Genomic DNA, 16,435 nt, shown 5'->3' with positions numbered 1-16,435 from the left:
CATGGTCCTCCATTGGTGAATCAGTTTTTGCAGCACCCTCTGGGTTCAGATCTTTTTTTGTTGGTCTCCTTGTGGGGCTCCTACCCCTCCATGCCCCTCTATTCAACACCCCTCTCTTATTCCGTAAGGCTCCCTGCACTGTGCCCAAACTATAAAATGGAAAAAAGATAGCATCTTCAACAAATGGTGCTGGTCTAACCGGAAGTCCACATGTAGAAAAATGCAAATAGACCCATATCTATAACTGGGCACAAAATTAAACTCCAACTGGATCAAAGATTTCAACATAAAAGTAGACACACTACATCTGTTGGAAGAAAAAGTGGGAAAGAGGAAAGAGCCTCAAACTCATTGGCACATGAGACAATTTCCTGAACAGAACACCAGCAGCTTAGACTCTAAGATCTAAAATTAATAAATGGGACCTCCTGAAATTGAAAAGCTTCTGTAAGCAAAGGACACTGTCAACAGAATGAAATGACAGCCTACAGACTGGGAAAAGATCTTCACCAAGCGCAAATCCAAGAGAGGTTTAATTTCTAAAATATATAACGATCTCAAGAAATTAGACACTAACCAACCAAACATCCAATATACAGAGCTAAGAAGAGAATTCTTAACAGACGAATATCCAATGGCAGAGAAACACTGAAAGATATGCTCAACATTTCTAACATCCTTAGTCCTCATGGTAATGCAAATCAAAACAACCCTGAGATTTCACCTTACACTCATCAGAATGGATAAGATAAAAAATTCAACTGACAACACATGCTGGAGAGGATGTGGAGAAAGTGGAACCCTCCTCCATTGCTGGTGGGAATGTAAACTTGTACAACCATTTTGGAAATCAATCTGGTGCTTTCTCAGAAAATAGGGAATAGCTTTACCTCAAGATCCAGCTATAACACTTCTAGGCATATACCCAAAAGTTAGCCCACCATTCAATAAGGATATTTGCTCAACTATGTTCATAGCTTTATTTGTAATAGCCAGAATCTGGAAACAACCTAGATGTCCCTCAACGGAGAAATGGATACATTTACACAATGGAATACTAACGGAAAAATGTGGTGCATTTACACAATGGAATACTACCCAGCAGTTAAAAACAAGGAAATCATGAAATTTGCAGACAAATGGCTAGAAAAGATCATTTTCAGTGAGGTAACCCAGAAGCAGAAAGACAGGCATGGTATACACTCACTTATAAGTGGATATTAGCTGCATAGTATAAGATAATAATCTACAGACCTGAAGAAGCTAAACACTAAAGAGGACCCTAGGGAGGATGCTTAAATCACATTCATAAGGGCAAACAGGAAAGACACCAGAAGCAGTGGAAGAGAGGAAACAGGATGGGAGCCTCCTATAGAAGGTCTTCTGAAAAAAAATCCACCCAACAAGGGATCAAAGCAGATGCTGAGACTTACAGAAATAGAAATTTTAGGGAAGAAAACAGGAATTAAAGATGAAAGCATCACCAACAAATTACAAGAGATGGAAGAGAGAATATCCGGTGTAGAAGATACAATTGTAAAAATTGATACATTGGTCAAAGAAAATGTCAAATCTAAAAGTTCCTGACAGGAAACATCCAAGAAAATTGGCCACTAAGAAAAGACCAAACCCAAGAATAACAGAAATAGAAGAAAGTAAAAATTCCCATTTCCAAGGCCCAGAAAATATTTTCAACAAGATTACAGAAGAAAATTTCCCCATCCTAAGGTAAGATATGCCTATAAACATACTATAAGCTTACAGAACACTAATAGCTTAGACCAGAAAAGAAAATCCTCCCGCCACATAATAATCAAAGTGCTAAATGTACAGAAGAAATAAAGAATATTCAAAGCTGCAACAGAAAAAGGCCACATAATATAAAAGGCAGACCTACAGAATTACACCTGACTTCTCAACAGAGACTCTAAAAGCCAGAAGGGCCTGGCCAGATTTCTTACAAACCCTAAGAGACCAGAGATGTCATCCCAGACTACAATAAGCAGCAAAACTTTCATCATCATAGATGGAGAAAACAAGATGTTTATGATAAGATGATATTTAATCAATATCTATCCACAAATCTAGCCTACAGAAGATACAAGAAGGAAAACTCCCATCAAGGAGGCTATTTACATCCAAAACAAAAAAAACAAAAAACAAAAAAAAAAAACAGGAAATAACCCTACACCAGTAATATCAAAAGAAAGGAAACACACACACACACACATACAAACTACCACCACTAACACTAAAAAAAAAAAATTGAATTGACAGTCATTTGTCATTAATATCTCTCAATAAAAATGGACTCAATTCCCCCAATTAAAAAGACAAAGACTAAAACAATGGATTGAAAAACAAGATCCATCACTCTACTGCATACAAGAAACACACCTCAGTGACAGATAGACATTACCTCAGAGTAAAGGGTTGGGGAAAAGGTTTTCCAAGCAAACAGCCCCAAGAAACAAGCTGCAGTAGCCAATCTAATGTCTTATAAATAAAATAAACTTTTGGGTTTTTATTATTATTAACCAAAAGTAATCAAGAGATGGGGAAGGACACTTCGTACTCAATGGAAAAATACACTAAGATGATGTCTCAATTCTGAATATCTGTGCCCCAAATTCCAGGGCATCCACATTCATAAAAGAAACATAACTAAAGCTTAAATCACACATTGAATCCCACATATTAATAGTGGGATATCTCAATACTCCACCCCCACCAAAGGACAGGTCGTACAGACAGAAACTAAACAGAGAAATAATTAAACTAATGAATGTTATGACTTAAATGGACCTAACAGATATTTATAGAACATTTTACCCAAACATGAAAAATATACCTTCTCAGCACCCCGTGAAATCTTCTCTAAAATTGACCATATACTCAGTCACAAAGCAAGACTCAACAGACACAAGAAGATTGAAATAATCCCATGTATCTTATCAGACCACCATGATTAAAGCTGGGCTTCAACGACAGAAATAACAGAAAACCTATAAACTTGGGAAGATGGATAGAACTAGAAAAGATCATCCTGAGTAAGATAACCCAGAAGAAGGAAGACATGTATGGTTATAGTAATTTATAAGTGGATATGAGCCATATAATATAGGATAAACATACCAAAATCTACAGATCTAAAGAAACTAAACAACAAGGAGGACCCTAAGGAAGATGCTTAATTCTCATTCAGAAAGAAAATAAGATAGACACTGGAAGTGGTAGAAAAGAAAGAACAGGATGGGAATCTACCACACATGTCCTCTAAAAGACTTCATGTAGCAGAGGATTGAAGCAGATGTAGAGACTCACAGCCAAACTTTGGACAGAGCATAGGAAGTCTAATGAAAGAAGAAGGAGATAGAAAGAACTGACAGGGACAGGAGCCCCACAAGGACACCAACAAAGTCAAAAAAAGCTGGGCCCAGGGATTACTACAGAGACTGATGTATCAACCAAAGACCATGCATAGAGAGGAGATTGATCCCTTGCCTAGATGTAGCCTATTGACAGCTCAGTCTCCAAGTGGATTGTAAGGGGAGAAAAGACAGTCTCTGACATGAACTCAGTTGCCTGCTCCTTGATCACTTCTCCCTAGTTGGGTGACCTAGCCATCCCACAGAGGAAGAGGATCCAGATAGTCCTGATGGAACCTGATAGGCAGGGGTCAAACAGTAGGGGAGAGGACTTCCCCTATCAATGGACTAGTAGAGGGCTACATCCAGCAGAGGGCTAATATCCAAAACATATAAACTCCAGAAATTAGACACCAACAAACCAAATAACCCAATTAAAAATGGGGTACAGAGCTAAACAGAGAATTCTCAACATAGGAATAGCTAATGTAGAGAAACACTTAAATAAATGCTCAACTTCCTTAGTCTTCAGGGAAATACAAATCAAAACGACTATGAGATTCCAGAGATTCCATTTTACACCCATCAGAATGGCTAAGATCAAAAACTCAAGTGACAACACAGGCTGAAAAGGATGTGGAGAAAGGGGAATCCTCCTCCATTGCTGGTGAGAATGCACAACACATTAGAAATTAATCTGGCACTTTCTCAGAGAATTGAGAATAGTTCTATCTCAAGACCAAGCTAATACCACTCCTGGGTGTGTACCCAAAAGTGGCTCCACCATTCCACAAGGATACCTGCTCAATTATGTTCACAGCAGTTTTATTCATAATAGCCAGGAACTGGAAACAACCTGGATGTCCTCAACTGAGGAATGGATGAAGAAATGTGGTACATTTACAAAATGGAATACTATTTAGCTATTAAAAACAAGGATATCATGAAATTTGCAGGTAAATAGATGAAAAGAAAAGGTAACCCAGATGCAGAAAGACAAACATGGTATGCACTCTAAGTGAGTGGATATATGATATTAGCCATGAAGTACAGAATAACCATGCTACAATCCACAGACCCAAAGAAGCTAAGTAGCAAGGAGGGCCCAAGGGAGGTTGCTTGACTCTCCCTCAGAAAGGAAAATAAAATAGATCAGAGCTGAATGGAGGGAGGAAACTGAGTGGGAGAAGGGGTGGGTAGGGCAACAGGAGGGATCAAGTTTGGTGAGGAATGAAGGAGAAAGAACTAGGAATGAGAACTGAATTTGGGGGAGGGGCAGATCTGGCATGAGCCAGAAACCTTTTTTTTCCAGTAATTAATTTATTTACTTTACATCCCAATTGCATCTTCCTCTCCCTCCTCTCCCTGCATTCCCTCCCTCTCACATCCCCAAGCCTTTGTCCCTTCCTCCTCTTCTTCTCAAAAAAGGGAGGACTTCCATGGATATCAACCTGCCTTGGAATATCAAGTTGCAGTAGGACTAGGCACATGTCCTATTGAGGCTAGTCAATTAGGAAAAGGGTCCCAAAAACAGGCAACAGAGTCAGAGACAGTTAGGCATAATTTCAAACAAGAATTAACTATGAAATAATGTTACTTCAAGGTAAGAACTTGAGATGAATAGTCTATCTATTCACAATTATTCTATGTAAAATATAAACCCTTAATTTGAGAACTCTTTCAAAGGACTGATATACAGGCCAAACAAACAAATAAAATCTAGAAGGCTTGAGAGGTAATGAAAATGCTAACAAATGGGTTTTTTTTTTCTAACAAATGGTTTAAAGAAAGAACTTTCTTTTTCTACAAGTTATTTAATTTAAAAAAGGTTCATAAAAAGAGCACTTGTTCTTGCAGAGGACTAGAGTTCAGTTTCCAGCACCCACATTGTGGTCCATAAATACATGTAACTACACTTCCAGGGGATTCAATGCCTTCTTCTGACATTTGAGAACACCAGACACACACTTAATGCACATATATACATGAAGGCAAAACACTAAGATACATTTAAAAAGGAGGAGGAGAAGAAACTAAAAAACAAAAGCAAAATAAATACAAAAAATAACAAGAGTGTAAATGTAGGTACTAACATAGGCTAACTGGTGACTGCGTGAGATAACAGAGTTTTCATAACACATTATTCATCATAGTCATTATATGGTATCTATCTGAGTCTTTCAATATAACTGACTCTAGCAGAACCTATTAAATCTGGTATGAAACCAAGTATGGTTGCATACACTTTTAGTCGGGAAGCAGAGGCAGGCAGATCTCTGTGAGTCCCAGGCCAGCCAAGCCTGAACTGTGAGACCCCGTCTCAACAAAACCAAAACAAACAAACAAAATTGGTATGGTTTTATAGGATTACAAGCCATTAGTGAGCCAGATTTTTGAGTGAGTAAGATGAACCAACTGGTTAAGAGATTTGACCTTTTTTCCCTGCTGTGTGTTGCAATAAAAACTGGAATGCCAATGTTTTAAGGCCTCATTTTAAGTACAGCAGTGACTTTTCTGTCTGAATCTAGTCAGGGTTAAAGCTTGTTGATAACTTGCATTCATACCCAAATGAACTCCAATTAAAAAAAAAAAAAGACAACAAAATGATCCAAATTTAATTAGAGCTTCATTTTAAGAGAAAAAGAGGAAAAGGAAGGAAGTGAGGAGGAAAGGGAGGAAAGGAGGAAGAAAAGATGGAAGGAATGAAGGAAAGAAGGAAGGGAGGGAGGAAAGAAGGAAGGAAAGAAGGAAGGAAGGAAAAATACTGAACTATGAATTTTCCTCAGGAATTATGTCTGAAGGATAAATATTGATTTTTTTATTTGTTCTTTTACTTTTTGTTCACTTCACCATATCATTAACTAAAATCATACAAATATTGTGATGCCACCGACTGTTATCTCAACTAAAGCTACTTATCTTTCAATTTTAAAAGTAGTAGATATAACCAGCCATTTGTTAAGTGTTAGTAACTTCCGTCTTAGAAGAAAGTAGGATTTGTCTCAAGAACCCAACTATCAGGAAACAGAGGCTCCTTTGTTAGTGAGAGTATTAGTTAAAATCACAATTAACAGTAAAGTCATCTTCCAGTCTTAAGAACATAAATGTCTAAAAAAAAAAACAGGAAAATATTGTCAAATCTCAGTTTTCACACCAATGGACTTTATTTAACATTTACTTTTGTCTGTTTTTTGAAATAATGGGTTTATTTTCATTTGGGGGTTAGGAGAAAAGTATAATTTTAAATATTGGCATTAATTTATTTGAAATAAATATTAAAAACTTAGGGTCCTTCTTAAAAAAACAAAGATGAGCTCTTACACTTACACAGTATCTTTTTCAATGGGATGTGAGTACACCAGACAATACAAGTTACATAGCAATGGCTATATAAATGTTATGCCTAGAGGAGAAAGCAACCAGCTTCATAAAGTATGAAACCAAACATGCATTTTAAGGAAATAGTGTCAACAAATTTAAACAAATGTATGTAGCCAGAAATGGTGGCTCATTCTTGTCACTCCAACACTCAGAAGGCTAAGGCAGGAGAATTACTGTGAGTTCCAGGCCAGCCTGTCTAGATCAAAGTGAGCCTGGGCTACAGAACAAGGCTTTGTAACAAATATAAAACAAAACAAGAACCACCCCCCACCCTGCACAAACAACCATAAGACAAATGCATAAATTATCCCTTGAGGAAAGGAGAGGTTACCCACACAATTGAATTTTATAAGAAACTAAGTGTGGAAAACACATCTAAAGCTTACTGTTTTAAACGCCTGTAACAATATTCAAGTGTGATATGCTTGCCTATTTAACAAGTCTCCAGTTCTTATGATTTATCCCAGTACCCCAAATGATAACATTCTCTATTGAAACCTGTCAAAAAGGCTGTAAAAAGGAATTGAGTACAGAATTTCCACACAGTAGTTACAAGTGGCTCAAAGAGTTGAGTTCTACAGTTTATTTTGATTTTCTTAAATGCACTCACTTGTGTCCAATCTCATGTGCAATGGTAAAAGCTGAACCCAGGCCAATGTCTTCATTAATGCTGCAGCTCCTTTCAGGCTCACACATTCCAGCCACAGAGGCTAAGCCTGAATAAACAGAAAGAGACACAAAGGGTCAAGCCAAGGTGTTTCAGCCTTTAAGAGTCCATACTTCTAAATGCCTGGATTCTTTTTTATAACCTCCACGCACAGAAGGAGCAGTTGGCAAACGGTTAACTTTCTAGTCGTTTGCAAAATCACTGGGGGGAGTTTCACTTTGCCGGCTAGACATTAATATTTTTGAACTGCAGTCAGTACTGGAAAATGTCTAGACTAGGGGTTAGATTTATAAATTTTACTTCTGGTAACTTGGGACCACCTAGTAACTTGAGCCAGAAAAGGGAATTCAAGAAAGCATTTCTATTTTAATATTCTTCAGACTGTAGAAAGCAAAATATATCCACATTATTTTTCTAAAGAGATCTGTTTAAGTTTAGTGGGTTCATAAAAATATACAAGCAACTTTTTAGTTAACAAAAAGAGGTAATCCCAAATGGTTTTTATAAATGACATTTTTATAAAAACAAATGGATGATTCAAAACAAGAAAAAAAACTTTGAAAGATGTGAGACTTCTGCACTTTTTTGATCTTCTGAAATAAGTCCTGATAGCAGATATATATATATGTATATATATATATATGTGTGTGTGTGTGTGTATGTGTGTATATATGTATATATATGTATGTGTGTATATATGTGTATATATGTATACACATATACATATATAACCACACACACACACACACATATATAAATGGAGGAAGTTCATACATTCAATGTTTTTTTTCCCTCTCTCAACCCTCTTCACTGCTTTAGAGTTCTTATTAATAAAGCAATACCATGGTGTTAATTCGCTGATTTCTAGTGAAATGTTACATTACTCGAGGTATTTCCCTTTGGAAGCTTTAGTATTTACTTCCAAATGAATACCATGCTCTGTGGGTTATTATAGAAGTTTAAGTCAGCACTTAGAAAACAAAATTTTGTAAGAAATTAAAAAATGCCACCTATTATAAGGAAGCAGATGCCAAATAATACATACAGAAAACAGTCATTTAAAGAAGTTGAAGGGAAAATAAGGATATTTTATGTATCCTGATATCATGTCATTCCAATGCTAGGACTATTTTCCAACCAAACCTACAGCAGTTCAGTTCAGTGGGTGTTTACGGCGGGCAACAGCAGAGTTCTGCGGTAGGTACAATTGCCCAGTGTCACTACCTGAGGACAGTCCACACTATTCAATCCATATTTTCTAAGCAAGCTGGACATTGTGTTTCTCTATTCTTTCTGATATGAATATTAAAATAACAGCCACCCTTTAACAAAGTTAGAGTGACTGTTGGGTGTGCTGATACTGCTTTGTGTAGTGTTTTATCAGGGATTGGTAGAAGTTAGAAGGGGGGTTGATTTCTGACTGAGAGTTGTTATAAGCACTCATAACACTATTGTGTTGACCTTCCACTTCACTTAAAGCCATTAAAAACCAAAAAGAAGACAATTAAAAAGAGGACCACTTAAGGCAAAAAAGAATTCATGCCTTGGCTAACCAAAAATATGTTCTGTTACTTCTAATTTCCACGAAAGAACACATAGACATGCACACGCACACAGGCACTCATTATGCAGAATACAAACAGTATTTACTTGGTTCTCAGCCTTTGTGTTCAGGAGATCATATGGGAAGAACAAAACAACAATGAATACTGTTTCGGCTCGGAGTCATTTTTAAGGAATTAATACTAGAATTATTGACAAGTTAACATTTCTTTTTTGTTTGTTTTGATTTTTGTTTTTATCGAGATGGGGTTTCTCTGTGTAGCCTTGGCTGTCCTTGACTCACATTGTAGGCCAGGCTGGCCTGGAACTCACAGAGGTTCACCTGTATCTGCCTCCCAGAGTGTTGGGGTCACAGGTGTGCATCACCAAGCACTGCCGACACGCTAACAATTCTTACCCTTCCATAGACTAGCCCTTTGTTTTTCTAGTAACAGTGGCACTGCAATGGGTTGTTCTGTTGTTGTTTGTTTTGTTTTCTTCTTTTATTGGGTATGGGAATGGTTTTTCTTTTGGTATGTGATCTATGACAAATTATTCTCTAATTTGAATTACTCTATTTTGAATTAAGGATTGTCACTGACACCCCACTACAGTTATAAGTACATATTTACTTGATATCTGAAATAAAAATATTAACCTTGCTAAAGAACAACTTTATAAAGAATGGATTTGGAGAGTATTGATTTTTTGAAAAAATACTAAGGGGCTACAAAGTGAATAAAGTATAATTAATAAAAATTAAAATAAAAAATATTTTAAAAAAATAATGCAACCAAGGACCATGTATGAATGTAACCTAGAACCTCTGCTCAGATGTAGCCTGTGGTAGCTCAGTAACCAATTGGTTTCCCATAGTGAGGGGAACAAGGACTATTTCTAACAGGAACTCAATGACTGGCTCTTTGGCCTCCCCACCCCACAAGGGAGGAGCAGTCCTGTTAGGCCACAGAGGAGAGCTTTGCAGCCAGTCCTGAAGATACCTGATAAAACAGGATCAGATGAATGGGGAGGAGGTCCCCCCCTATCAGTGGACTCAGCAAGGGGCACGGTGGAGAGAGGGAGGGAGGGACTGGGAGGGAATGAGGGATCGGGACACGGCTGGGATACAGAGTTAATAAAATGTAACTGATAAGAAAAAAATAAAATACAAAAAAATAAAAATAAAACAAAAATCTTAATTAATAGAAGAATAAACTCTAGCATATGTTCATTAATTCCCACCATTTTCTAGTTTCCTATCAACTGCTGCTTTCAAATTTCCTATGTGTACTAGTGTTCCTCAATTTGATGGTCAATTTCCAACCTTAACCCTAATTACCCTTATAATCCAAATAGCCATCAGAGTTATTAACCAAGAGATTATAAAAAAGAAATCTCTCCAGACACAGTAGCACACAACTGTGATCCCAGCACTCGGGAGGCAAAGGCAGGAGGATCTCTGTGAGCTTGAGGCCAGCCTGATTTATGAAGCAAGTCTAGGACAGCCAAAACTACACAGAGAAATCCTGCTTCAAAAAACAAAAACAACAACAACAAAATCTTATCATAGACATCAACACAAAAAGTGCTAAAATAGGTAATAAATAACTCTAACTAAAATTAAATTTGTATAGTAGTAATAAATTGATTGATTCTGTGTTCATATGTACTTAGCAATTATTTTATTGACTGTAGAAATGAATTATTAAAGTTATATTACAGTTGGGAACAGGGACTGTCTCTGACATGAACTGACTGGCCTGCTCTTTGATCACCTCCCCCTGAGGGGGAGCAGCCTTACCAGTCCACAGAGGAAGACAATGCAGGGTACCTTAAAATAACATTATTTTCACGGTTATTTGTCCTAATGGAAAGCTGCCATATTAATTCATTTTGTATTTGCATTTAACTTCCAACCAATATCAAATAATGCTTTATAAAAAATATACTTTTTTTGAAATCCAAGGTACTTAACTGAGATGTTTTTTAAAAAGCAAAAGATGTTTAGAGAACAAAAAAGAAATCAAATCTCCTCTCTCCATTTTTGGCTATACTGTTTGATGGAATTGTTTGGTGTTGCATGGCCAGCACTATATGGGAAAAACAGACTGCACATTTTTTAATAATATCTGAATTCATGGGAGATAAAGTTTTTCCAAAACAATCATATCAAAAGAAGTACTATTCTTTATACTTCCTTTGTAACTATCTCAATTTGTTTGTTTTCTTTTCGTTCCTTCACTGTCTGGATGTTGAAAAGTTTCACTTGATCTCAGACACCCAGGTTTGTTGTTGTTGTTTATAAAATAAATTAGACAGAAAATACAAAAATGAATGTTAATGTTGATTTATAAATAGTACTAATTTTTAAATCATATTTTATGTTGTTTTCACTCTTGCAATTTGCCAGCGAATGTGAAGCTCCTAAAAAATTAAATGTATTCATTATGATGGGAAAAATTTTGTTTCTAGTAAATTAGTAAATGCAAGAAAGGTCATGTTGAAAAAATTTAGGGGTAGTTACCCATGTAGCAGAAAGAAAAATAAGTAAATTAATAATAATCAAGAGTAATATCATTGCCTCAAAAAGACAATCTAACTATCTTGTCATCAAAAAACAAAGACAAACTTACCCAATGTTCCACAGGGCTTATTTTTATAAGTGCAGATATCGTATCTGTGGAGGAGAAAAAAGAGATAGTTTGTAGAACATGTGTATATTCATTGCAATTTTTTTTTCTGGAACTCTTTGTTGAGATCAAAATTGATACAATTATGAGCAGCCAGATAGAGTGTCACATGGCCAGCACTATATGGCAAAGGCAGACTGCACACACTCTGCTCGGCCTGCAAGTCAATAGGACATATTCCAAAAAGAAAGAAAGGAGAAAGTTCTATTGAACCATCTATCACATTGTTTCCAAAAGATTGCTACTGCTTCTACTCACTGAGTGGGTTTATTATTATTAATTATCTCTTGTATCCTGCTGAAGTATTTTCTTGTTAAAGCCACAGACTGTACGTCTTTGAGTACTACCTGATGTTCCTTTCAGCTCCAATATAGGTACTTGTCTTAACACAAAAAGACAGTGTAATATATCAATGGGAATTAAATCAATATTACATATTTTTTTCTAGTTGTACACTAGAATTTAGCATGGTGAAAATACAAAAATTTTAAGTGACTTAACAAATTGATAAATGAATTGATGGATAGAAAGTTTTTTTTAATGTTAGACTTTATTACTAGACTGCATCATAACTCAATACAAAAAATATTAAAGTACTTTGCATATTTTAAATTATATTTTATATTATTATATTATTCTAAGGGATAATAATAAAATAAAATAAACATATCAATACTGCCTTAACATCCCTTAGAATCCTGTCTGTTTTCTATTGAGAGAGAGGAAGGCAGTGGATCTGGATGGAAGAGGCAAGGAGTGACTAGGAGAAGTAGGAGGGAAAACTGTTTTTTTGTTTTGTTTTGAGTGGCAATTTTTTTTATCACACTTGTCTTTACATAGACAGGATATTTCTAATCACATGCACAAAAAAAGAATCTTTTTTTCCATATAGAAGAGTGGTATATATTCTTCATTAAGAGTAATTTTAAGCCTATGAGGAATTATGTCAAAGTGTATCTTTGAAGTTGAAGTTTCACATGAAGAATGATTCACAATATCTATTTAGATCTTTCGTAAACTCTAGAGAAATACCATGCTTGTTCATATTGTATAAATTAAAATAAATAAAAAATAATGAAAATGGACATCATGTATAATGAGAAAGCTTATTGATATCGCTTAAATCCTCCTCCTGCTTCCACTATCATATCACATAAACATGTTAACCAAACATTTTGGTATCTCATTTCTTTCTGTGATCAAGTATTCATTTTTAATTAATAATTAATTAATTAATTAATTAATTAATTAATTAATTATAATTTACTCATTTTGTATCATGGCTGTAGTCCCCTCCGTCTCCTCCCTCTTCTCCCCCTATGTCCTCCCCTAACCCACTAATAGCGGAGGTCCTCCTCCCCTCCTATCTGACCCTAGCCTATCAAGTCTCATCAGGGCTGGTTGCATCACCTTCCTTTGTGGCCTGGTAAGGCTGCTTCCCCCTCAGGGGGATGTGATCAAAGAGCCAGACACTGAGTTCATGTCAGAGACAGCCCATGCTCCCCTTACTAGGGACCACACTTGGAGACTGAGCAGCCAATAGACTTTCTCTGAGCAGGGGGTCTATGTCCTCTCCATGCATGGTGCTTGGTTGCAGTATAGGTCTCTGAAGGCCCCCCTGGACCCAGGTTTTTTGGCTCTTTTGGTCTCCTTGTGGAGTTCCTGTCTCCTCCAGATCCTTCTGTCTCCCTCTTCTTCCATAAGATTTCCTGCACTCTGCCCAAACTTTGGCTATGAGTCTCAGTATCTCCTTCACTATCCTGATAGAGTCTTTCAGAGGTTCCTTATCTTTTCCTACTTCTGATGTTTATCCTGTTTGCCATTCTGAGCGAGGTTTCAACAGTTATCAGGATATATATTACATGAAAAAAAAAATCCACTTTCCCCCTTTCAAGAAAAACGGGGAAAAATACCACAAAGTATATTCCAGGTATCATGATCAATTTATCTTATCATTACCATGTTATATATTATTTTACATAGACACAATTCATCCTATAAATATTCAAATTAATTTAAACAAAGTCATTTCATGGGTGAAATTTATTTTGGAAATAAATGAAATTTATTCTCATTCACACCTTTCCTAAAACTGATCTGCCTAAGAATGTACTTGTCCTGCAATCCATCAGCTTTTCTTTGTCTTTATTCTTTCACAATTACTGTTTCTACTTTAAAAGAAGAAAGCATAATTCTATCAATTATCCCAAATCTCATTATAGTACAATGACTATAAATGTCTCCAGAAGATAAAACAAAGGGGCAATTCCAGAAAGAATTGATGCTAGGAAAAGCAAAAAGAGCTAAGTAAGGAAAACTAGATGGAAAAAAAAAATCTTTATTTCATCCAGGAAAGGCTCTATACCTTTATGAACGTCTTCCTGCTACAAGTTAATCTATATATCTCACAAATGGAGTTCAGAGTTCATAGAACATATTAACATGTTAAAATGAAAAACATGTTACTGACAAACAAGTTATACTATAAGAAAAGGGTTGGCAATGTTAACTGACTTATGCAATTAGATTATATAGTAAATATTTTTCATAATTAAATGAGCAGAGTTATGTATTATATTGAATTCATTTAGGAGGTCGGTTAACAAAAATTTAAATGATGTATAAATGTGCATTTTAAATTTCATATACAACATACTTATAACTTTAAATCACCAGACACTATCAATGTTATAGATTGCTTATATACTTTAATGGACATTGTCAAAATATTCAAGTTCAAATTTGTCTCATTCAATTTCTGACACTGGGCAAAAGACACTCACACATATGTACATGCCCATATGTGTTCAGATATATATGTATGAGCACACATATATAAAATTTGGGAGTTATCTTGCTTTAATAGGACCTGCAAAAATAACAGAGTAAAGAAACAAGTGTACTTTTCACTCTCAAGATGCCTTACACAAATCCATATAAATCCTAACTAACATGACACAGCAGGAGCCCTAAATTTAGGCTTAAATCAAAGTCTCAAAGTAAGCCAAAAAGTACACGGAAATCCAATAAAAGGAGTATAATAGTTTAAATGCAATTTGAACACACACGTACGTACGTACGTACACCTGTACATACACACATGCTAGTGCATGAACACTTAATCAAACACACAGAAGAAACTTTGCTCTAAATTCTGAATTTGGATAGGAAAGTAAGACCATATCACTATGCAACTTCTTTTGTTTTCTTTTTCCAAAACAATAACAATGTTTTAAGGGCATGTCGTGTTTGTTTACCAAGAGAAACTTGGGGAATAAAAGGTATATCTGGCTAACACTTATCTGACCCGGTCCATCACTGAGGGGTGCCAGACAGGAGTTGGAGCAAAGACCATGGAAGAAAGACAGTTATTGGCTTGCTCTTGTACAACCGAGAGGACCACTTGCCTAAGGTGTTACTGCCACACTGAACTGGGCTCTCCCAGTTATTGATCAAGAAAATGACCCACAGACATGCCTACAGGCTGATAGAGGGAGTCCTCACTTGAGGACTTTTCTTTCCAAGTGACTGGGGCTTGTGTCAAGTGGACAAAAACTAACCAGCATAAGGTAGATGATACAGAATTAAGAAACAGGCTAGGAAGGTGGTTCAGTTGGTAAAGGGCTTGCCTGGTAAGCACAAGGACCTGTATTTGATTCCCATAACAAAGTAGCACTGGGGAGGTGAGAATAAACAAATTCCTGGGCCTTGCTGGCCAGCCAGTCTAGTCTACTTGATGAGCTTCAGGCCAGTAAGAGACCCTGCCTCACTGATAAGGTAGATAGGGCCTGAGGGTGTTCTCTGGCCTCCACATGGAAGCATCAGCACACAAATATGCATGAGCACACAGGCAAAAACACATGAGAAAACACACAAAGAATTAATAAACATGATCGTTAGGGAATCAGTATGTGCTGGATAGTTTGTGTCAACCTGACACAAGCTGAAGTCATCGGAGAGGAGGGAAACTCTGTTAACAAAATGTCGCTATAACATCCAGGTGTAGGCAAGCCTGTAGTGTATTTTCTTAATTGGTATTGATGGGTGAGGGGCCAGCCTATTGTGGGTGGTGCATCCCTGGGACAGTAGTCCTGGGTTCTATAGAATGTAGGCTGAACAAGCCATGAAGAGCAATCCAGTAAGCAGCACCTCTCCATGGCCTCTGCATCAGCTACTGCTTCCAGGCTCCTGCCCTGCTTGAGTTCCTATCCTGGCTTCCTTCAATGATAGACTACAATGTGTAAGAGTGATCCAAATAAACCCTTCCCTCCCAACTTGCTTTTTGGTTATGGTGTTTCATCACAGCAATGCAAACCCTAAGATACCTTATAAAGCCTAGGGTCTATAGGAAATCAAGGTTCTAGTTTTGGCTAAATAATGCATTTGGGTAAGGAATGCATTTTTTGCCATCTTCACCCTAATACATAACGAGGTTGGGCCAACTGAGCAAAATTTTAAAAATAAAATAAAAATATGGTTGAATATCTGTGAATATTACATTGGTATATTTAGGCTGTGAATATTTTTGACTATCAATTTTCAAAATCACTTTTGTAAGCTCATGAATATCAGAAGAAAATGACCAAAACATCTGACTATGTTGCATTTTAAGGTTTGTGAAATACAGCACTGCCTTACAATGGTAAAACACCTATATTGTAAAAATCTGATGTTTACACCTCTATGCCTGGGTTGTTCTCAATCTCAGTCAAAGAAGCTGCCTTTTGCAATGCATAGCAGTCAATGGAGAGATTTGTACCTGGGCAGAGTGCTTAGGAAAAGAGAAT

General features: G+C 36.5%; 1 protein-coding gene across 1 annotated transcript in view; it reads right to left on the bottom strand.

Annotated features, from left to right (window-relative positions):
- Positions 1-16,435, bottom strand: part of Adamts6 (ADAM metallopeptidase with thrombospondin type 1 motif 6) — a 268,080-nt gene that overhangs the window by 173,906 nt on the left and 77,739 nt on the right. The window contains exons 7-8 of the mRNA XM_055601955.1: positions 11,592-11,635; positions 7,360-7,465 (exon numbers count right to left, since the gene is read on the bottom strand). Of these exons, the coding sequence (XP_055457930.1) occupies positions 7,360-7,465; positions 11,592-11,635 (150 nt within the window). The remainder of the gene's footprint in view (positions 1-7,359; positions 7,466-11,591; positions 11,636-16,435) is intronic.

This window comes from Psammomys obesus, unplaced genomic scaffold (genome assembly GCF_907164565.1).
Source record: "Psammomys obesus unplaced genomic scaffold, mPsaObe1.curated_primary_1811, whole genome shotgun sequence".
Lineage (NCBI taxonomy): Eukaryota > Metazoa > Chordata > Mammalia > Rodentia > Muridae > Psammomys > Psammomys obesus.
This window is presented reverse-complemented; position numbering and strand designations above follow the sequence as displayed.